Source organism: Eleutherodactylus coqui, chromosome 1, assembly GCF_035609145.1.
Source record: "Eleutherodactylus coqui strain aEleCoq1 chromosome 1, aEleCoq1.hap1, whole genome shotgun sequence".
In the NCBI taxonomy this organism is placed as follows: Eukaryota; Metazoa; Chordata; class Amphibia; order Anura; family Eleutherodactylidae; genus Eleutherodactylus; species Eleutherodactylus coqui.
This window is the reverse complement of record NC_089837.1, coordinates 151,152,259-151,176,033: the sequence shown is the minus strand read 5'-3', so window position 1 is coordinate 151,176,033 and position 23,775 is coordinate 151,152,259. Positions and strand designations below refer to the sequence as shown.

Genomic DNA, 23,775 nt, shown 5'->3' with positions numbered 1-23,775 from the left:
GCACCTCAGAAATATTGCTAAAATACGTCCATTCCTGACCACGAACACGCTAAAGACGTTCGCTGTCGCCCTCATCCACTCCCGGCTTGACTACTGCAACTCGCTACTCATTGGCCTCCCCCGCACTAGACTTGTTCCACTCCAATCCATACTTAATGCAGCAGCTAGGCTCATTTTTCTATCCAGTTGTTATTCAGATGCTTCTGCATTATGCCAGTCACTGCATTGGCTGCCCGCCCACTGCAGAACTAAATTTAAACTCCTTTACCTCACTAACAAAGCTCTGCATGGCGCTGTGCCACCATACATCGCCTCCCTCCTGTCAGTACACCACCCAGCGCGCTCACTCCGATCGGCTAACACACTCAGACTAAACACCCCTGTAATACGAACCTCACATGCTCGCCTACAGGACTTCACCAGAGCAGCACCCATCCTCTGGAATGCTCTACCCCAAGGCATCCGGACAATTCCCGATGCACGAAATTTCAGACGTGCCTTAAAAACGCACCTCTTCAGGGAAGCATACCAAATCTCCTGACCTAGTCCCTCGCCCCTCCCTATGGTGCTCCACCCTGTTTGCTTTCTAATAAATGATCTGTACATGAAATTTCCTATTGCCTGTGTGCCCCACCCCCTGCACCTCCTGTACCACCCCCAACCCATTTGTGTCTAACCCAATGTACTTCACACTGTAATTATTTTATTGTTTTGCATTTATCCATGCCTGAAAGCGCTGCGGAATAAGTTGGCGCTATACAAATAAAGATTATTATTATTATTATTATTATTGTTATTATTTTAAGTGTTGTAGGCATTAGAGTTGTCGGAGGCTTTACAGTAGTGACCTCCTGTGTTGTGTGAATGGTAGTTGGATGATTTGTGGTAATGGCCGCTATTTTGGAGGTCAGTATTGTTGCGCCTGGAGTTGTGAGGCAAATAAATTCATCAAGCTTTAGAGACATTATGACTTGGCCTTTGAGGTTATTTGGCGATTCACACCATATTTTCTTGCTGTCTCTTACTATTGCTTTGTGGGTATTTATCCAGATGTAAAACTCTTTAAGGTTACAGTCACAAGCCCAAGGATTGCCCATTAAATATAAAGCAGTGAGTTTAGGGACTGACTGAATTGGTCCAATAGGGATGCTGGTGAACGTGTTGTTGTTAAGCCTTAATGTCCTTAACTTCGGGAGGGATGAGAATATGTCATCTTGTAAGCTGCTAAGATAATTCTTTTCTACATTAAGCTCTGTTAATGTACCAAGATCAGAAAACATTTCCTTGTCTAGCCTGGTGATATTGTTGGAAGAAATAATCAACTTGTTTAAATAGTTGAAATTATTAAATGCAGTAACTGGAATATCCGTTAATTCATTGCTGCTCAGATCAAGATCTGTAACATTATTACCATCACTTATTGCACCTGGAAGCTTCTGCAGTTTATTTGCATTCATTTTGAGTTGCTTTATTCTATTTAGCCCAAACAGCATTTGGTCTGGAAGTTCTTCTAACAGATTTTTTTCCAAAAGTAATTTTTGGAGATTCTTTGATTTGGCCAAAAAATGCTGCGGCCACAGTTTTACTTTGTTGTCATTTATATTGAATTCAGTGAGTTCTTGGTTATTGTCCACTAATCTTTCAGGAAGTTCAGTGAGCTCATTTTCATAGAGGCGAAGGACTTTTAGATTGGGTAATTTACTGAATATGTTCTCCGGTAACTGAGTCAGTTTATTCTTTGCTAGATGCAGCACTTCGAGTTTTCCAACCGCATTGAAAATCCCTGGAGGAAAAGAAGGCAACTTGTTGAAGTTTATAAAGAGCTCTTCCAAGTTATGCAGGTCATCAAAAATTCCTTGATCCAAAGAACTAATGTTGTTGTACTTAAGTACCAGCTTCTTGAGATTACTAAAGACTCCAGCCTTAAGTTCATGCAACTCTGCATTTCCAGATATCTCAAGTTCAGTAAGGTTTTGTAGATTATCAAAAGCACCAACTTCTACTGAGCTAATTTTATTATTCATGAAGAATATTTTTTCCAGGTGAGTCATGTACTTGAATGCATCTGAGCGGATGGTTGAAATTCCAGTGTTCACTAAGAAGATCTCGGTTGTTTTAGGGTTAGTGGATTTAGGCACCTCAGTGATGGTTTCCTTCATGAAGACTTCCTGGTAATCTGTAGGGCAGTCATACACATTTTTGCAGGTTGTAGGAAAAGTGCAGTCAATGGTTCCAAATAAAGGAATGAGTAGCAAAATCATTTTATTTCTGTACAAAGAAAAAACAAATACAGCATTAGTCTCAGGCAGACTTACACATCGCATATATATGTTGGGCCATCCAAGAAATGCACACTGAAATGTGAGAAAATCCACGTATTTGGCCGGGTTACCATGTCTGTCCCTCTAGCTTTTCTTCCTCCAAGCTTTGCAGTAAAAGACCAGAAGGAAACTGCTGCCAAAAGTGATTCCATAATTTTCTATGGGATTATTCATGTTTCCAGCACATCAGTTTTGATGCCAGTTGCCTCTCTGCATCCACAAGAAAATTATGACATGCAGCGCTTTTATACCTGTCTCGCGAAATCTGAGCACAAAATGCACTAAAATGTCATGAATTGTGTCCGACTCGGGTGTATAACTTCCAATATATAGAAATCCAGCCTTACATGCAGATGTTGTTGTGGTTGTTATGTACATATCACCCAAGGTATTGCAGCAACAAATAAGGCATGATGGGAATTGGAAAATCTGCAACATTTCTAGAATCGTTTTTTTGGTTACGCTGCGTGTAAATGGGAATAAGGGCGCCCACCCACTGGCGTTTTTTTTTCCCTGCGAAATTCGCAGCATTTTTTTTCTGCAGGGGTCTATGGGACTTGTAATGTTAAAATCGCGATCGCGCAAAATCGCAATTTACCGCGATTCGCGGTAAATTGCGATTTTGCGCGATCGCGATTTTAACATTACAAGTCCCATAGACCCCTGCAGAAAAAAAATGCTGCGAATTTTGCAGGGAAAAAAAACGCCAGTGGGTGGGCACCCTTAAGGAAAGATTGCTCAGTAGCCCCGCCATTAACTCTCTAGAGACCACACAAAATTCTTGAAGTTTTTGCATTTCAGAGCTGATTACTTTTCTATTTTTGCAACAACATGTCAATATGGGGTCTTGCTTTTTGCTAGTCTATATTCATTTTGTTTTGAGGAGATGAGCTGGAGCTAGGACTTAGGCCTCTTGCACATGGGCGGGTCAGACCCCCCATGCGGGATTTCCGCAGCGCTCTGCATGCGCAGTAGGTGCCAGTGCTAGGCGATGACGCAGATCCAGCGACATTTCTGCAGTGCTCACTGGAATGAAAGCTGCCTATGCGTAGCCCGCACAGAATTGCAACATGCCATGATTTCTCCTCTGCGAGTGAAAATCGCAATCAATTTCCGCTTTTGGAGATGAAATCCCATATTTCTATAGTATGCTATGGGGCAGTATTTGCTGCTTAGACCGGAGGCGGACATCCACCGCGGACTCCGCAATGCAAATCTGCCAGTGTGCAGGAGGCCTTAGCATTTTGAAGACCTACTGTTGGCAGGTTATACAAATTATGCCACCCCACCTTGAACTCATTCTAATCTACCTTACCTTTAGGCAAAAGGGTGTACATGTACATCCTCTTGCACCAAGCCCGCTGCATATCGGCGAGTGTAAGCTGTTTAACACAGTTATCTTACAGTTTTTGGGACACAACGATGCTCAAAAAATTGAATAATAAGTGATCAAAAAATCAATCAAAAATTGAACAGAATATAGTGACAGAAAGCGAATTTGCTTTTTTCAAAAAAAATAAAATATTTTTTAAAAGTAGTAAAACATAATAAAATTATTTAAATTGCATCATACACACAGTAAACACTAAACCCAAAGAACAATAGGGCAATTTACTTTTTGTTTAATTTAAGGCTCCTTCTACAATAAATGGGGCCATTAAGAAATAATCATAGGGACCCTCCCTCCACCCCTCCAAATGCAACAGCCATCGTTAGCTGGATTGGACACTTGCGGGCTAATAGCTCTGTGTATTACAACTGATTTTCACACTCAGGACCAGTCTGAAATAATTGCACCTAGTTCTCCCATAAGCACAATATGTTATTTCTCAGTTTCAGCACACCTATCATGCAGGGACGGCACACAGCAGTTTAATGTTAGGATCTAGATTACAGTCTGTCTCTGTATGTATAAAACAGTTTCTCATTCACTGACATTTGCAGAGTCCGGGCTCCTCACACGGGCGTATGCAGACCCCCAAATATTCTTCACAAGTATAATAGATGGTGCTAAAAGCTTATTGATTTCTTTTGGGCTACCCACACCTGCATTTCTTTACCTATATAAAAAAGACGCAGCATGTTTTATTTGAGTACATATTACGCACATAATACACATCAATATAGGCTATGAGGATTTACCATCCACAGCAAATATATTTTACATGCTTATTTGCCGGGTACTGCATATAATTTGTATAAAAAATACATAGACCACATACACCCCTGTGAGTGAGCCCTCAATGGGAGCATTGAAGACATGGACACTTGGTAGTGTTCAAACTCAATAGGGTCCCTTTCGATAATTCCACCAGACTGCCACTAGATGTCACTAGTGTTTAGGTTAAAAGCAGGGCTTCACTCTTCTCAGCAGGGTAACCTTGCAGAACTGAATTCTCTTACTATGGCTATTTCACAACCGTCTGCTTTTCCTGTTTATTTCCCTTATTTGTGCTTTCAGTCCACAGGTTTTGTAACCATACAATGCTGACTGTCCCACCTACCCCTACTTCCTGCATTGTCGGGCCATCAGACTGCACAGGATGACCCACACAACAACCGACCTCTACAGGAATTGCCATGCAAATGGTGTTACCACCCGGATGGTAATTATGTACTAAGGCCGGTGGTGGAATTTTTTTTAATGGCTGGTAAAATAATTGAGGTTACCAGCAGAGGCTGGGGGTGACCCTCACTTTGATGCACCCAGCCCCACCTGTACTCGGCAGCAGGAAGACTCACGGTCAGACACAACCTGCTGCAGCCGCTGTACCGTGGGGGAGAGCAGAGCGATATTCTGGGCTGCAGCAGCTTGTATCTGACGGTGAGTCTTCCTGCTGCCAGGCGATTTGAAAGGGGGGATTACTATTACTACTTGGGCCACTGAGGGGATTGTTACTACTACTGGGCCACCAACAGGGGTACTATCACTACTGGGACAATTACTAGAGCTCCTTCTTACTACAGAAGCCAATAACATGGGACACTATTACTACTAAGGACACTGTGGGGGTCACTATTAATATTGGGGCCAATTTGGGGGTTGCTATTACTGAAGCTATTATGGGGGACAATATCACTACTGGGGCCCCTAATGGAGTCACTATTACTCCTGGAGCCACTAATGAAGTAACTATTACGACTTGAGCCATTAATATTACTGAGATGACAAACAGGGGGTCACTCTTGCTCCTGGGGGTCACTATTAATACTGGGGCTTCTGTAGGGTCACTAATACTAGGGCCTCTAATGGGATCAATATTAATCCCGGGGCCACTAATAAGGGCACTATTACCACTGGGGTCACTAACAAGCACACTGTTACTGCTAAGGCCACTAGCGGGGTCACTATTACTACTGGGGCCAGTAACAGAGGTTACTTTTACTACTGGAGCCATTGTGAAGGTCATTACTAGTACAGGGGCCACTGCGGGGGGTCACTATTCGTACTGAGGCCACTGTGGGAATTGCTATTACTACTGGGGCGACTAACTGCGTCACTGTTACCACTGGGCCACTTAAGATAAAAACATACATTGTGATAAGCTATGCCCCCAACCAACCCCCCAAACCACACACCGTTTTGCCTTAGCTGGTATTTTTTCGTGACAAAGGAGGGAACCCTAGCTGGGAAGAATCCACTAGCAACTGAGAGCCAACAGAGGCTCCAAACATCATTGGGCCCCCCTTTCCCATGGACCCTGCTTGTCCCCCTCAGCCAGCAGCAGTAACATGCGGCACACCACTGGATTTGACTCACCAAGTATAGTATTATAACACTCCTGTAGGGCTCCTACATGTAACTATATAGAGTGCAGAAGTCTGACGCAAAAGACGACGCCAATATTATAAGTGTGATGGTACAGAAGCCCACGGCACTCACAATGCGGCAAAACGGAACTCCACAATAGGGAGGAACCACGTCTTATCCGACCAATGCGACAACCACAGTCTGGTTGTGAACTGTCAACCTACGCATAATCTATTTGTAGAAGCGTGGCAGCATAAACTGGTGCAAAACAACGTTTTTAAGTAAACATATATGACTTTATTGTTCCATAGAGCAAAGTATCAGGCAACGTTTCGGCCGACAATTGGCCTTTATCAAGCCTACCACTTATCCTATGTGACCATGCAGGAAGTCCATCTCCAGCATGGACTTCCTGCACGGTCACATAGGATAAGTGCAGAAATGGCAGGAACTGTTTGAGGAGTTACGTATTGGGTAGTTTACCCATGTTGAGGAGTTGTCCTGAGAGAGACCAAAGGGCTATAAAGGCCAAAGAAGAAACTGCAAATGCATGTAAAAGTGGCTGGACTCCTGGGGTGAAGCAGCCCACTGTGCGTGGGAGGAGAGGGAGTCTCTCTCCCTGCAGTGCCTGACGACACCGTGGTGGCGGTTCAAAAGAACTGCTGTGGATGCTGCAGACGAATAGCGAAGCAAGTGGTTAAAGAGATTTCTAGAAAGTGTGAGTGGACTACAACCCGCAGTACTGAATAATGTAAAATCCCTGCCCAGGGTGGTGGAGATGGACTCACTCACAGGAGTGTGATAGCGTTAGCTTATTATAGTTATGGTACCATGATTTGGAGATTGCAAGGCCTTGTGTAGTTCTGGTTAAGATATTATATCAAAATACTAACGACCACCTGTCTCTGAGTGATGAGTGACTCTGTGAGTTAATGTAATCATGTCACCGTCATGTGATCAGTCACCGAGGCTCTGAGCTGCACCCCTGATCACATGATGGTGACATCATCACGGGTCCTAAAACATGCAGAGCCTGACAGCAGCCTTGTGCTTACAGGACCTGTGATGATGTCACCATCATGTGATGTGCATGTAGCAGAGCTGTGTGTGTGTGTAGCAGAGCTGTGTGTGTGTGACATGCATGTAGCAGAACTATGTTTGTGACGTGCGTGTAGCAGAGCTGAGTGTGTGTAATGTGCATGCAGCAGAGCTGTGTTTGTGACATGCATGTAGCAGAGCTTTGTGTGTCTGTGACGTGCATGTACAAGAGCTGTGTGTGTGTGTGATATCCATGTAGCAGAGCTATCTTATTTGTATAAAACACCCTAAAGGCACAATGATGGTGACATCATCTAAGGTCCTAAACCAGCAGAATCAGACGTGATGATGTCACCATCATGTGATCAGTCACTGGGGCTCTGAGTTCCGTCCCTGTTCACATGACGGTGATGTCATCACATGTACTTTATCCCTTTGCACTGATTGAGGGATTATGTACTGATTACATCCCACACAAACCCCCGCAGCCTCAGCTGGTATGGATACAGCAGTATTTAGTCTGGCAGTTTGTAGCTGGTTGTGACACAGTTGGACATCTCTGTGGAGACTCCAATAAATTACACCTCACAAATGTCCACATACATAGCTGGCGGTGCATATTGACCAAGAACATTGAAGTACTTGTATAATCCTTCACCACTATCTTCACATCTCCTGAACGTGATATCATGTCATCTCAAGTGCTAATGCCGCCAACACCAGTCCAGCCTTCATCTAATCCTCAACCGTCCAGTGTTGAAACAAACCGTCACTGTCATGCAAACATGTCACTGCAGAGGGTTCAATGCCACTATGAAGCTAATGCAACTTACTTGATTCAGCGACAAGCCACGATTTCACCTCAGCAAGCAGCTGAAGTTTGTAAATCCTGTGCAGCTGACATGTGAAAGCAACAAGCGAACATGTCTACTCAGTGAGCTGCTGAAATTTGTAAATCACATGCGGCTCATATGCGAAAGCAACGAGTCAACATGTCTCCTCAGCAAGCTGCTGAAGTTTGTAAATCCTGTGCAGCTGACATGTAAAGGCAACAAGCGAACAGGTCTCCTCAGCGAGTTGCTGAAGTTAAATCACATGCAACTCATATGTGAAAGCAATATTATATTAGTAAGACTGGTACTAGTGTGTTATACTAATGGGCGATGTAGTTATGCTATAATCTGTAGGATGTCCCATAAATTAGTTATGATAAAGGATGTGTAATGGCACGGTAAGACACATAGGGTATAGCAGTAATACGGAATTGATTGTTGTGTCACAACCTCTGTATGTAAGTGACATAAACGCCGTGTGTTGCGTCCTATGTGTAAAGGCGCATCTACAGAGCATTTGAGGTAGAAGCCCACAGCCAAAGATGATTTATGTAGCGGTTGGCCCTCAGTGAATACCAGGTAAATAGGTGGAAAGTCATGTGCCTTGCTGCCGCCAAGGAGGAAGATATACAGCGAGGGATACCATTTGCCAAAAAAGGATATTATGGATCTTAGTAGATATTTTGAGTACTGCGACTTTAAAAGTTATTCCGCAATGTTAAAGTATGAGATCCCTGCTATGGAGTATAAATAATGTTTATTATGCTAATGTTAAGTAAAGTTATTTTGGTGAAAAAAATGTGCTGCCTCTTCCTCCATCTGTCAGCTACGCCATTCTGAACCTACGTCGCACTACCATTCGTGACACTGCCACATAATCTCTGGAATTCTATGCAACAAATCACTATCCCTCCTTCTTGCCACCTGAAGACTACTGCTTGGCCATACTTGTTTATTCTTGCCTCTTCACCACCAGCCTACTGATGGCTGCGGCTTCACATGGGCATAAGCGTATTTACATGCACATTTGCCCTGCATATTTGCACAGTGGGTGTTGTGTTTTTGCACACACATGTGTGCGGATTTTACTGTATTTTTGTGCGCAGGCCCTGAAGAGTGTTAAAACGCACCCTCCACCCAGCATTGCCCGCCCCCTCCATCCACAATGTTTTTTGAAGCTAAGTAAAATAAGTAAAAGTTTACTCACCTAATCCTGCAGGCTGCACTCCTCCATGCTGCTTCCCCACAGTCTGCTCTCCCTTTTGGGCTCTCAATGTTATTGAGACGGGTGACTGTCCGCAGCCGTCATGCGCTTAGATGTACACGTGACTGCGTGACCCAGATGTGATGTGAGATACTACAAGAGCAGAGCAGCCAGGTGCTCAAGAGGTAAGTTGTTTTATTAATTTTGGAGCACTGCAATACCTTTCAACTGTATTTGTGTCCTAAGGATGCAGATACAGTTGAAGCCGCTGCCGCTTCCAGGGAGCTTGGTGCTAATCAACCACTTGCCCTGTATGATCTCTCTGTAGTTGGCAACGCTGAACAGAGAGGTGTTGTAAGCAAACAGATTTTAAACAGATAATGTAAATCAGTCATGTTATGCAGTCAGATGTAAAGTTGCAGCAAGCTTTAACTACACTTTTCAATGGCTTCTGCTGTATCAAATGTCAGTTTAAAGTTTGCTGCAACTGTCAATCTAGTGTGTTACATTGTGGTTTAATATCAATAGAGTTTGGGTATCTATACATACAGTGGTGGACATTACAACATGTACTTACCTTTTCATAGAGCTACTGTATCCCTCTCCTAGTGAATAATATATGGTGCTCCTGTGACAGAACTTAGTACAAAACTTTCCCAGAATCTGCTGAAACAGCCTTACATGTCTGCACAGTCACCTTCTACTCCAAAAACATCTGTGGGGATGAGATAAGACGCTGTCTGGTTTGATAATTTTCCTGTGCACATCTTGTGCCATGTATGCAGTTCTTCAACTGCCGGTCGAGGGTGCGTACTGCTGTATGAGATGTGAGCGTGTTGTGTATTTGGAAGATCTAATCCTGGATGGTAAAGGCGCAGTTTGCAACACGGAGATCTATTAGCAATATGGAAAGGAGTTTGCTGCTCACTGAGTAGGCACTCGCTGGGGTAGATATGGGGGTGGATGGTAGTTTGGGAGAGACGAATGATCAGGCAGCTAGTTAGGTGAGAGGAGAGGTAGAGGGAAGAGATCCAAGGAGGCTAGTCCAGAACTGCCACACCCCAACAAGTTTGCTAAGTTGGCAGATGAGGGGGGGGGGGCATTACGGGTTAGCACTGCTGTAGCACGACATGCCCTCTGGGCAGACGAATGTCTGCTCTAGTAAGAAGAACAATAGGAGTGGAGGGCAGGCTAGACAGGTCCTAGTGGTGGGAGACTCAATTATTAGGGTGACAGACAGGGCCCACAAAGACCTGGATTGTCGAATGTGTTTTGTCTTCCTGGTGCTCAAGTTCGACACAATGCGGATCGGGTTGACAGACTACTGGGAGAGGCTAGTGAGGACCCAGCGGTCATGGTGCACATTGGCCTAATGACAAAAGTTAGAGGTAGGTGGAAGGTCTTTAAAAACTATTTTAGGGCATGTCCGCCCATACAGGTGTGGGCATGGACCCATTGCACTACTGACTGATCAGATTTTGGGCTACTCCTTGAGTGCTGTTCTAAGAGGTCCTTGGTCTGTAACCTTTAGCCCTTCTTATTAGAGGGATTTGTCCTTTGCTACATGGAATCTCAATGTTGTTTCCCTGAGAGTAGTCTCAGTTCAGCGGCAGCTGACCCAGACAGGCCAAAAAGACCCAAACCAGCATACCAAAGGGACAGGCAAGGACGTAGTCAGTATAACTGGACAAGGACAGGAGAAGCAAAGATCATGCAACACAGAGAGAAAGGTGGCAATCGGGCAAGAGAAAGTCAGAAAACAGGCTGAGGTTGAGATGAGCAGAAATTGAGAATTCTGGGTAGTCAGTCAAAGGGTCAAAACTGAGGATCAAGCAGAATACAGGTACACTTTCACAAAACCACTACCTATTGCTGAGGCTACCTTGAGTTGGGGAGGGTGTCTTAAATAACCCGGGAATCATCTGGATTGGCAGGAGATGTGAAAGCTGGTGGGCGTACTGGCCCTTAAAAAGAATGTGTCAGCAAGGTTATTCTAGATGTCTAACATTGGTTTTTAATATTTAAATGAATTAAAGTTTGTGTTTTAATTCTACTTTCTTTTCTCAAGCAAGAGCATTAACTAGCAATTTTCTTCCCTTTCATCTCATGAACAATTGTGCCTTCCTTTCATTCCATTGGATTATGTGACTCTCTGGTGCTCCCCTGTGTTTTAAACTTGTTTCTGTACCAGCTGGGGTCACCATTAACCTGTGTGACCCATTGTCTGGCATATGGTTGCCATAGTAGAGGCCCGATAGCAATCACATAGAGTAGGGCCAATGATGTCATAGAGGGAACGTTCTCCCTCTGTGAACCCTTTACATGCCTCAATTTACATTGATCATGGCATGTAAAGGGTTAACAGTGGGGATCGGTGTTATTACCGATCCTCGCTGTTGGATTGGGAGGCCAGCTGTCAGTCTAAGCCAGCTCCCGCTGTGGGATAATGCAGGCTCACTTCCAAGCCCGTTCCATCCAAAGGACGTACATTTACATCTTGTTGTGTTAAGTACCGTGCGCTCTGGACTTTGACTTACATCCTGTGGAGTTAAGGGGTTAATGTGTCTTACTATGACTTTGTACATCTACATTAGGAGCCCCCTACAGCAAATTCTGGCATTTTTTATGGGAAAAACAATACTGCATGCGGTGCTATTTTTTCCTTCAAAACAACAGACACCTTAGTGCACGTGGGGACCACATTATAATTTAACAGGTACTTTTAAAAGCACTGGTGTCGGTCATGCAATAGATTGTGATATGATAAGGTCTTCGATTTTTGGCAAGAATAGTGTAGTCTGCAGCATATGCGAAGGACTGCCATTGAGGTGGGGTGCAGTTTGTGGAACAAGAAACTAAAAGACTATGCTAAGTGAAGTCAGAAGAGGAGTTTCAGAAGAAGCTGGTGGGACCCTATAACAGTTAGATATAGGCTGGCCTGCTGGCTTTGCATTAAGAGATGTACTTTGTACATGTGTTGATGGGAAGGCGACAGAAGGAAATGTAGAGTGCATTATAAGATAGGCACATTAGGGATTGGTCAAAATTAATGATTGTCCATCCAACAGCTATCATGTTGAACTTGGGCACCAATAAAGCTTGTCTGGCCAGTGGACTTGGCTCCATTATGAACAGAAGCCATGGAGCTAGTGTGAATAGAACCTAAACATTTAGGAGAGTAAAGAAAGTTTGTAGATCTATGTTCTAAACTGTAACAGATGCTATAAGGAAAAATTTTGGTATCCTGTCAGGCCGCCTGCACACGAACAAGTTGGATTCCGCATGCGGGAGCACACAGCGGAATCAGACTCTGACCACAGCCGGCAACCCCACGTACCTTCTTTTCCTGTACTGCGGATGACCACGGATGCTGCATGTCGGTCTTGTGCAGTACAGGTTTTGTTTTTTTTTATATTTGTATTTTCTGCGCTGTCAATAGGTGATGACACGGGTACCCGCAGCCTATCCGCAATGTCAATTGCGGATTGGCTGTGGGTTGGACGGCTTCCATTGACTTCAATGGAAGCCGTCCATGCGTAGTCTGCACAAAAATAGAACATGTTGGGATTTTTAATTCTGCTCAAGGAAATCACAATTGCTGTCTGCTCATCTGAGCGGAGATGTGAATGTTCTATTTTTTCAATGGGTGCGGAATACCGTGGATCGTCCACGTGAGTGATGATCATGGATTCCGCAATTCAAATCTGGTCCTGTACAGCCAGTTTTAGCCAGTGGAGCAAACTGCTATTGCTGTCAGTAAGAGAAACCAAATAATATCCACTATACCAAATCTACATTATTTTGTTACCCTTACTGAAAGCAATAGATACAATGTGTAAATGGATGCAGATGTGGAAACCCGCTCACATATTAATTCATTTTTACATCTTCACTTTCAAAAAATCATAACGTTTTTATTTTTTCCGGTGACATAGCTATATGAAGGCTTGCTTTTTGCAGGACAAGATGTATTTTTCAGTGGTAGCACCACTCCCTTCTTTTCAATGGGCTGACTGTCAGTTTTTTTCCTCCATTGAACTGAATGGAGGGGCACCGCGTATGCGCAATTATAGCTCCATTTAAGGTGACATCTGTTTAACAATCCCCTAGTGACAAGAAGAGGGGTACAAGGGACCCCCGTTCTCAGGATTGGTAGGGGTCTCGGTGATGAAGCTACTACCGATCAGAATTTTATCACCTATGCAGCACTCCAAACCACTCACAGTCCTCCTCTTTGACCAGTGAAGAAAAACAGATTATTAAGTGCCAGAGGAGCCACACTCAGGAACCTCTGTACTCACAGTCCTCCAAACTTGCCGGTATTTAAAGACTAATAGCCCATTATAACAAAACCCCACGGGGCCACCCCCCTACATGAATAGCGTTTTGGGGTTCTGGTTGGCAGGTCTGGAGCTAAATAGTGAGGGGCACTATGAGTGCAGTTAGCAGCTCATATGAGCAGGATTTATCTTGACTTATGAATGTGAAGTTGTCTTTGCTGTGAATAGGCAATATAGATGGCTGAGGTCAGTTCTCAATCAAATCCACTGTGTTGGAATGAATTTCCTTTATCTACCAACCATCTTACCTCAAAAATGGGGATCCTGTTACAGTGGTTACAGAAGACATAGACTTCAGCTGCCATGGCTTGCACTGCAGTATAAAAAGTCCATTCTATCCACAGTACATTTACTACAGGGCACGTCCCAGGTGTCTCAAAAGGCATTGGGATTTCAGGAGTATCTCCTAAATAAGAATAGTCTGTTTACCAGATAAAGCTTCATTGCATTCCAGTTTACATTGGATGGTGAGGGTTAAACAGGTTGTCCGGCTGTAAATATTTGATGACCTATCTTCAAGAAAGGTCATCAATAGCTGATTAGTAGGGGTCCACCGCCCGAGCCCCCCGGTGATCAGCTGTTCACCAGGGTCAGGGTGTTTATGCATGGAGCTAATTTGTGCCACAGCTCAGTATACTATGCAGCATCCAGGCATGGTTTCGCAGGCATAGTTCCCATACGTAGCTGTGTGCTATCGGCATACATGAGCTAAGTCAGGGCCAGCACCCAGCAAAACCAGGCAGGTGACGGGGCCCACAGTGCATAGGTGCCCAGGAGGGGAAAGCAGTTCCAGCTGTGAGGTCATGCAGAGCAGTTGGGCCCCCCTGATTTTAAAGTCTGATTAATAAAAAAAAAATAGTACATGCTCACCTCCACTGTCATTCCCTGGCAGCTGTAGTCGTGCCATTGTTCCCACTGTCTGATTTTTGGGCTATGCGATCATGTAACACACGGATGATCACTGCAGATATTCCCCAGTCACTGAGAGGGGACAAAAGATGACAAATCTAATAGAGGGGCAAGAAGTGGCATTATACCTAATGGCACAAAAGGTGACATTATATCTAAAAGGGGTAAAAGGGGACATTATTTCTAAAAGGTGGCAAGAAGAGGTATTATAAATAACTCGGGCCCTCATAACCCTAGAGCTGGCCCTGAGCTCTGCGCATGACTGCAGTGGCCCTGGAAAATGGCTGATCATTGTGGGTCATGGGAAGAAGACCCATGCCGATCAGTTATTGATTACCTATTCTAAGGCTAGATCATCAATCATTTAGAGCTGGACACTTCTTTAAGTGGATGAGATACAACTGTAAGTGGAAATAAGTCACATCAGTGATCTATTGGTCTTGGGTACCTGATCACAATAGGTTCCTAGATCCTTGAACTCATTATAAGGGGAGAGTTTTTCCTATTTACAAGTTAAAGTGCTAAGAACAAAATCATGTTAGAAAAATAAGCATGTGTACAGGGGGACCCCAAGTTTTTAGGGCAGTATTTGAGCCTGTCTCCAATGTACTCAACAGTCGAAAAATGAATTCATTGTAATATAGAAATTAAAACATCTAGTAGGATATGTTTTTAATTATAAGGCCCTTTACCCCACACATTTCTCCAAATGGCTTAATTAATTCGTTAAATATGAGTACAACATGTGTTATTGGGTCTTGCTGTGTCAGGAGAATGCACTCCTAAAACTTGGTTAACCCTCTCTACTTCAGTCTGCTCTGTGAAGGATGAATATTAAATATCACCAGGACTGATTTGAAAACTTCTTTTGCTGATCTGAACAATTGTTTCTCCATTTGTCGCGGATTAATGTATAAGATAAATTCAAGACAGGAAATACTGAGTGAGTGTCTTGCCTGTTCTACAGTATGTGCAACATTGTTGCGGACACAGAATGTGGACCCAGTGGACCAGCCAACCGGTTAGGCTTTGGGCTAGTCCCGGTATGGTTGGTAGCTGACTTCCCCTGATGTCAGAGGTACTGGCACGAGGCACTACAAAACAGAACAATGTATGGATAAATCTTGCCCTTTTCTAAACTGGAAGATGGGAGAGACCCTGCCTAATACCGGGGCTGGTGTCCTGATAAGGACGACCCCACGGTCTTCACCTCAGGGTTATGTATGCCTGATGGGATACAGGAGGGAGGTATTGGGCACAAGACACACCAATAACACAGGAAGGGGCTGTACAAACCACGGAACTGAGAGCGGTACAAAGACTGGATCTGGCAGCAGACAGACATACACAAAGATACAAACAAGGACAGAGACAGGGTCTGACAACTGACAAATGTAAAGTACAGGATGGCAATGCTTTGTGACTGGAGCAGGCTTACGCCAGGCTAAAATTCAAATGTCATGGAGTAGAAAACATACAAGACAAAGAGCAGACTGAGAAGAGGAGAGTAGGGAGGATGACAGAGCCAAACAAACAAACAGGATAAGGTGCAGAGACAGGGAGGCAAACAATTAACAGAATACAAGTACAGGATCAAACAGATCATAAAGACAAAAACTGGCAACCTAGGAAACGTGTGTGCCTGAAACTAAACACACAACAACTCTCAGGCAAGGAGGAAGTGCCTCAGCCCAGCTTAAATAGGAGAGTAATGCCTTTTTATCCCCACAGCTGGGCTGAAAGCCAGAGAATTGGTTAACTTTTTCAGTGCTGGTAGCAAACAAATATATAGAGTTCATACACACAGGAGGAGCAGAGCGATGCTCACGTCTGCCCAACACCTCAAGAGGGCAGCAGACACAGGTAGCAGACCTAACAAACATCCAGTTTCTGACTACTATAGTATGTGCCTACATTCTCACAAGCACATCACTCATATGTTCTACTGGCTTTTAAATATCTGGCATATTATTCATATGTATTTGTTCAAGTTTCTGAACATTTACATCAAAATATGCAAGTTTTCAATTCCCTTTTATTGTGTATTCTTTCTCATGTCTCATGTCACTGGCCTCTTTGCATTGTCACGGCTTTTTAGAGAATAGTGGAATACAAGGTAAGTTAAGATGACGTCTTCTAGATGAAACATGTTAAAGGGAATGTGTTATCAGAAAATGACCTATGGTATAAATCAAGCTTTAAGTTTATATCTTTATATCAAGCTTTAAGTAAATATCTTCATTTTTGGTAATTAAAAAAAAAAAATTCAATCACAATTTACATTTTCAAAAAACTTAAAAACCTGCAGTTTTCACACTGACCTGTCTAGTAATAGGCTGATACCTTCTGTTCTGTAGAGGAAATTTTTCATCAGTCATCTCACATCACGGGCAGAATTGCAGCAAAAAGCAACAGCTATATATAACAACACAGGATTCACCATTCACAGTAGGTGATATTACAGCTTGTCTACTCTTCCTTGCACAATGACCTCTGTACAGGTCACAGACAAGGTCTAGAACAGTCTCCCATAGAAGTCAATGGGTCCCCTATTAACTATTGTGTGAATGGCCCTTGAATTCTGCTGTAAATCATATTTCTAAATGCTGTTAAGTGCAGCTCAAGAAAAATGTCCGGCCCCATAGTTGTACATAGACAACAGAATAAAAACATTTACAGATATTCATTCACATCAGTGTCAGAGGTTCCGTTCAGAACCTCAGTCTCTGATTTCCAGGGCAAAATAGGGCAGCAAGCAGCGTTATTTAATTCTGTAAATTCTGGCAAAATGCTGGTCTGTTTGCTGTAAATTGAATGGACCCCATTATATTCAATGGGGGTCGGTTTGGCGTCATTCAGTTCTGTAATAAGACGGAACCATTCAACCAGGGATACTGTTTTCCTGCTCCCCAAACGAAATAGGAAAATGTAACTCCCTAACACTGATGTGAACGAGCCCTTAGACAAAAACAGATTAGAAAAATGGAATATGTTTCACTATCTGGTTCTAATTAGGAGAAACATACGTGATACATGTTCTCTTTATATCAGACACATTGGTAGGTTGTCTTACATGAACTGCTTATTTCTTGGTAACGTTATGGATCATAGAGATCAGATTCCCACATATCATTTTATGACTTGTCTTATTGCTCAGTGTGTAAGTACGCCATGTATGCATACAGGATGGTCATACAGGAATTGGAGGATAAGGTTTGAAAAATCAACTTGTCAGTTCCTGCTTTACGAGATGTGGAAACTTTGTGACCTGCAGAACACAAGGGTGATACAACGACAAAACTTGTGGTAAACACCTCTGATTAGTCTCTTGGATTCCAAATTCAGAAGTTGTTTTGAATGTATGATACGGAAACAGAAACTCCAGCGTTGTCACTCCTTCCAATAGAAAACTGCTGGTTCAGATCCTGTCATCGTGGTCTTAATAAGTTGTAGTCTTAGGGCAGATTCATTGCCTCAGTGATCGGCAAATCGAATGGATTCTACAAGTGCCATAGCAATGGTATGACCCTTTCAGTTTTCTTCCATATTTTTTCTTATGTTTTCCTTATCATAAATGAAGAAATAGATGTAACTTTCTTACTCTCTGAGGGCTCAGTCACAGGGGCGTATGTGTCCCGTGTATTATTCACGCATGTAAAATACATGCGTATTTGCTGCATATGTTAAATCCTCATAGCCTATATTGGTGCAAATTACGCATGTAATACGCACCGATATAGAACATGCTGCTCTATTTTCATGCTCCTAATACACGCATGAAAAAGAACATAGGGGTGAGAGGCTCAAATAGAAACCAATGGCTTCTAGCATTGCGTACTATGTATGTGAAATATATGTGCGTTATATGTGGGCGACATGTGTCCTTGTGAGTGAGCCCTTAGAAGTTACTTTGTAGAGGACAATGAAAATGTTTTGGCTTATGTGGGATGAAATGTGACTTGTACATCATTTTGCCTGCGCCTGTTTATCTATACCTGGCATAGTATGCTTGATATGGTGTGAACCTGAATATTCTAATTCTGCAACATTTATTTTGCTGTTTTTTTTATCTTTATATCTTTTGGAGCACAATGAAAGTACAGAGGTATTGCACTATTGGCAAAACATCAACTGGATTCATAGGAAGTACTTATATTGTAGTTTATGAAGAATACTACACAAAGGTTCCTCTATGAAGATAGAGAGAACAGCACTAAAATCATACTTGAAGTTTTGGGGTATAGATCAGTTAAGAAGATCATTGGTGACCATCAGCTCCAGGGTTGCCAACCTGAGTTTTTTCTTGCAGGACAAGTTATCCAAAGAAGCATTCACGCTTCTTATGGACACATCAGAGAACCATAATATGTCATAAAGATCAGATATCATACAAATAAGTAAAGTTCAGAATACAGTCCAACCCGTTCTTAAGAAGAGCTAAGATTATTTATTTTTCATACATTGGCTTTTCCCCTTTTCTCAGTATTTTCAGCAAAACTTTTCCATGAGAGCAGAGAAACAGCATTGCAGGGTCAATTTATTAGGTGTTGCTAGAAGAAGACTATCATGTGAACTTCTGATTTCTTGTACTTTTATTAGCAGAATTACTATAGCTGCTACTTTGACTGTATTCACACGGGTGATTTTTGCCGTTTGAATTCTGTCTGATTCAGAGATAAACAGAACTCACGCAAGAAAAGAACCCATTAATCCGAATGGGTTAATTCACAAAAGCCATTTTTCTCTTGTGACCAATAGTCCAAGTTAGAAAAATCACTGTCGGTCCTATATCTTCAAGAATCGACCATTATTTTCTATGGGAGAATTGAAAAAATGCATTGCAATCCCATGCCATGCGATTTGCATGCAAGTTTACGGCAACTATAATGCATTTTTAATGCAGCTAACTAAGGGGACCACAGAAAATGCAGAGGAGAGAAAAACGTACAATAAAAACGTGAGTTTTTCCACATGCATGAAAATAATATGGAAAATATCTGTTTTTTCCCAAAACAAGATTGCACTCACCCATGTGAATATCCAAGCTAAAAAATATTCAATTCTATGCGGTTGCCTTTAAAGCAAACTGGCAAAGCCTATTGCCTTTAACCTTTTCTAATCCACTGTCTGACCTCTCAAGACATTATGATTTAAGGCTGTACAGCTCCGATGTTGGAAGACATCCGTCAGGGTTCTCTTACTGTATACTGCCAGCCTCTCTGCTGTCAGAGCCTATCCAATGTGTCACCTCATGCAGTACTGGCTTTAGCCAGCATATAGCGCCATTGTATAATGGCAGAAAAAGAGTAAGCCCCCTAGAAAAACAGGATACAAATTGGATTGGAAAGGGTTAAAGCCTGGCAATCTGTAGTTTGCCTACAGGGCATGTATTACAGACTGGCATAAAATGAAGCTGCAGTGAAGCTCTCCTCCCTATGTTCTATCTTTCTACCAATTCCGATCCTTAAGGTACATTCAAACATATCATAAATGCTGAAGATTTTCTGCAAAAGTCACAGAGTCAAAAACCACATCATCGGATTTCCGCAGCCAAATTCAGACAGTCAGCGCTTCCTTCACCTTGTACCCAGCAGCCTCTAGTGAGTGCCGGGTACAGGAATCGCTGACAGAGCAGAGAATTTGGAGGTGATGGGGAGCACTATGGTTGCTGAAGTAGCTGCGGAAACGCAACTGATTTCAAATTCCACATCAATGGCGCAGATTTTAATTCTATGTTTTTCGCGGAAATGCTGCAGATTTTACCATGGAATCTTCCACTGTGGAAAATCCGCAGCATTTCCACTATGTGTGAACACACCATTATATTAGAGAATAGCAGTTAACATGTATCCCTAATTATTAGGCAACGTGCTTCCAAATCAGAAATCTATTTTAAAGTGATATATAGTCATATAATATTTGCTGATGATATTGCTTTGAAACTGAGAATAGAACACACATTTAATATATTCTTTTTTCAGGTAATTAATACACTGATAAGAAGCATCGTCATCTGCCAATTAGTATTAACTAGTTCACGGCATGTGCAGAGCTGTCCTTCCATGTGTAATTGTTTTAATGGAGTCCAAGTTTTCTGTTCCGGCTACAACATTGTACAGATTCCCATGGATATTCCAGCCAATGTTACTGACCTCATGTTTTTGGATACATCAATATCTTCTTTGGGCAATGCATCCTTCACACGTTACAACGGCCTAAAAAAATTACTGTTTGTCAGCAATAATATAAGTTCTATACATGAGAATGCATTTCATGGACTACCTCACCTTACCGACTTGGAGGTATCAGCCAATCGGCTGGCTGTGATAAAACCTGGAACATTTAATGATCTCCGAGAACTTCAGAAGCTCATTATCACACACAATTCAATTAGAAATCTCCCATGCAATCTCTTTGAAAACATGGCAAAGTTAGAAGTTCTTGCATTACAAGGAAACAATATAGCACACACCTGCCCCAGTTTATTTAGTCAGTTGAAAAATCTTCGGGAACTGAACCTTGGTTCCAATGAAATTAACAGAATGCCTATAGATTCTTTCAAGCAGTTGCAAAATCTGAGCATTCTCAAACTAAACAACAATAACATAACTTATATACCACCAGGAAGCTTCGACAATCTAACCCACCTTACTGAACTATCACTGGATGGAAATCGGTTAAGTCGGATATATAGGTTCACCTTTGAAAAATTGACATCCTTGAAAACACTCAGTCTTGTTAAGAACTCTATTAAAGAGTTAAATTTTCATATTTTGTCAACACTCCATAGTCTTAAATGGCTTGCAATGGAAGGAAACCAAATTACTACTCTTCATGCAGGGACTTTTGATGGACTCCAAAACTTAGTCAACTTGCTACTAGGTGGAAATGAACTGCAAACCATTCCAAGGGGAATTTTCTCAACTCTAGAAAATTTAGAAAAACTAGTTTTGTCTTACAACAAAATCAAAAACTTGGAAGACGGGGCTTTTGAAGGTCTAGAGTCACTCACCCACCTTTATCTTGACAATAATCATCTTGAAGTTATTCAGGAAAATAGTTTTGAAAATATGACTAGTCTACTCGTTATTAGTCTTCATCACAACTTGCTTAGTGTGCTCCCAGAAGGTATATTTGATCCGTTACCTAATCTGATATCATTAATTCTTCATAGTAATCAATGGTGGTGCAACTGTTCATTGTCTCATTTTCTGAATTGGATTAAAGACAACAGAGATTTGACTCAGATTTCTGAAATTATTTGTGAAAAACCAGAACACCTGCATGGAAAATCAATTCATCTCCTGAGAAATCGAGAACTGGATTGCCCTGCAACCAAAAATGTTTTAGAAAAGCCTTCATTTAAGGTAAAGGAGACAGCCCTTATGAATGGACCTGAGACGGACACCATCCACAGCATCTGCAAGAGCTATTCAACCATTGATGGTAGTTTAATTATTAAGTGTGAATTAAAGGTCTGTTCAAGCATTAATGTAAATGTTTCTATGGAAGAATCCAATATTACAACATTTAATCACGTCTTCACAAAAGAAGATTCTAAATGTAGACCCACAAGCCTGAAATTCACCATCACAGCTACATAATCTTCTGAATAATATGAATATTAAAGGGCCACTCCGACGAAAATATTTTTTTTTTCAACTTTGGCCTCCTCACCTTGATGTCTGTTACAATCTGGAGGTATACTGCAGCCGCCTGTCTGATTCTTCTCAGGCATCATCATGAGAGTGAGATTTTTTACTTTGACATCAATCCCATAATGAATTAGCACTATTAGCTAGAGGCTATACCACTTCTGCCTGCTGAGGGGACAGTTTAATTATCATTACCTTCTATATTCATCTAAATAAGTTATAGACCATAAGTATACAGTCAGGAGGATGAGTTGTGATCTCCTCTATTATAGCTGTATAACAGAAGCTGTGTGATCCTCACCAGTAACTGTGACAGGAGTGTATGTGTCTTCCTCTAGATGGCTTCTGTGGTAGGAATCATACACAGAGTGAGAAATTGATTAGTTTCAGACAGCATAACCCCAAGAAAATCTGAGCTGGTCAGAATTGAGATCACATGAGGGAAAAGCGGCCAGCAGTTTCAGATAGTAAGGAATAACTAAGAAGAGTAAAACTAGCTCACCTACATAAACTGAGGGATTAGCTACATAATGAATGAAAAACAAAATCACCGGAGTGGCCCTTTAAGCATTTATTTAAGTGCAAAGACACAAGCAATACTTAATCTATTTATTTCATAAAACACTTAAGGAAACCATATGATATAGAGCATTTATATTATATATCACACACCATATACTATTACTCCAGTTACAAATAAGTAGGGTACATAAGCAGCTTAGTTGGCTATGCTGTTCACTACAATAGTATGCAAATAAAACCCCAGAGACTGTATACCATGTCATTTTGTGTTTTTTTACGGGAGTCAATGACAGTTGAATGTAAGTGTACCTGGAGCATATATTTGGTGAATTGTTTTAAATAGTCATTTGGAACGTAATCCACAGATGTGGTGTGAATTTAGCTAAGCCTGGAAGTAAATATGGTAAAAACATGGAGACACAAGTGATCAGAAATGAAAGAGTAGAAAGTTTGGGATGCTAAAGTAAGAAAAGAAGGGTGGGCATAGATGGCAGAAGCAACAACATGTCGTAGAATTAAATGTTTAATGTCCACATTAGGGCTTTTGTCACACTAGTGCTTAAATAACAAATACTATTCCTTTTGGATAATGGAAAGGCATAATGCAAAAAATAACATTAGAATAATCTAATTTTTTTACAGGGGAAGGTGAATCAGTCATTTTCTAGAACTAGAATAGTTTAGAGTATCGAAAATAGTATGTTATAGTATGAACATGTCTGAGAGCATTAGTATTCCAGAAGGCCCCCTTATACATTGGGTAAATGGAAAGCTGGCAGTCTCACATATCTGCTCTTGGAGTATCCGACCCTGTGCCCGGCCGGTGACCCTTGTGTACCTGTCCGCACTCTTTACAATCTGTATTGCGGATGTGCCGGCTGGTGCACATGCGCAGTACAGATTATGCAGCGCCGTGGCTAGGCGATGATGCGGATTAAGCTGTCCATTCCCAGTGTCAGCTGCTGATGGGCCGCAGATCGGACGTCTTCCACTGACTTCAATGGAAGCCATTCGCACTAAAATAGAAGATGCTGCAATTTTCAGTACGCGAGTGGAAAATCACAATTGATTACTGTTCGTGGACATAGTAAAGCGATTTTCAATAGCATGTTTATGGGCGGTATTTGCTGAGAAATCTGTAGGCGGACGCCCGCTCCGAATTCCACAGTGCAAATACATCTGTGTGCATTGGGCATAAGCCT

General features: G+C 42.1%; 2 protein-coding genes across 4 annotated transcripts; one reads left to right on the top strand and one right to left on the bottom strand.

The window, feature by feature from the left end:
* Positions 1–674: 674 nt before the first annotated feature.
* On the bottom strand, positions 675–10,001 carry LOC136626797 (carboxypeptidase N subunit 2-like). 2 transcript variants are annotated; one of them, XM_066601810.1, is made up of 3 exons: positions 9,725–10,001; positions 4,258–4,381; positions 675–2,268 (listed from the first exon to the last, which is right to left on the bottom strand). In XM_066601810.1, the coding sequence occupies exon 3, from the start codon at positions 2,259–2,261 to the stop codon at positions 699–701; it is 1,563 nt and encodes a 520-aa protein (XP_066457907.1). In that variant the 5' UTR covers positions 2,262–2,268; positions 4,258–4,381; positions 9,725–10,001; the 3' UTR covers positions 675–698. The 2 variants fall into 2 exon arrangements, with proteins under 2 accessions (XP_066457907.1, XP_066457902.1); XM_066601805.1 differs by lacking the exon at positions 4,258–4,381.
* Positions 9,204–22,815, top strand: LOC136626781 (carboxypeptidase N subunit 2-like). Of its 2 annotated transcripts, none has more exons than XM_066601796.1 (2): positions 9,204–9,332; positions 20,378–22,815. In XM_066601796.1, the coding sequence occupies exon 2, from the start codon at positions 20,459–20,461 to the stop codon at positions 21,998–22,000; it is 1,542 nt and encodes a 513-aa protein (XP_066457893.1). In that variant the 5' UTR covers positions 9,204–9,332; positions 20,378–20,458; the 3' UTR covers positions 22,001–22,815. The 2 variants fall into 2 exon arrangements, with proteins under 2 accessions (XP_066457893.1, XP_066457886.1); XM_066601789.1 differs by lacking the exon at positions 9,204–9,332 and adding an exon at positions 17,396–17,916.
* The last annotated feature ends 960 nt before the right edge of the window (positions 22,816–23,775 follow it).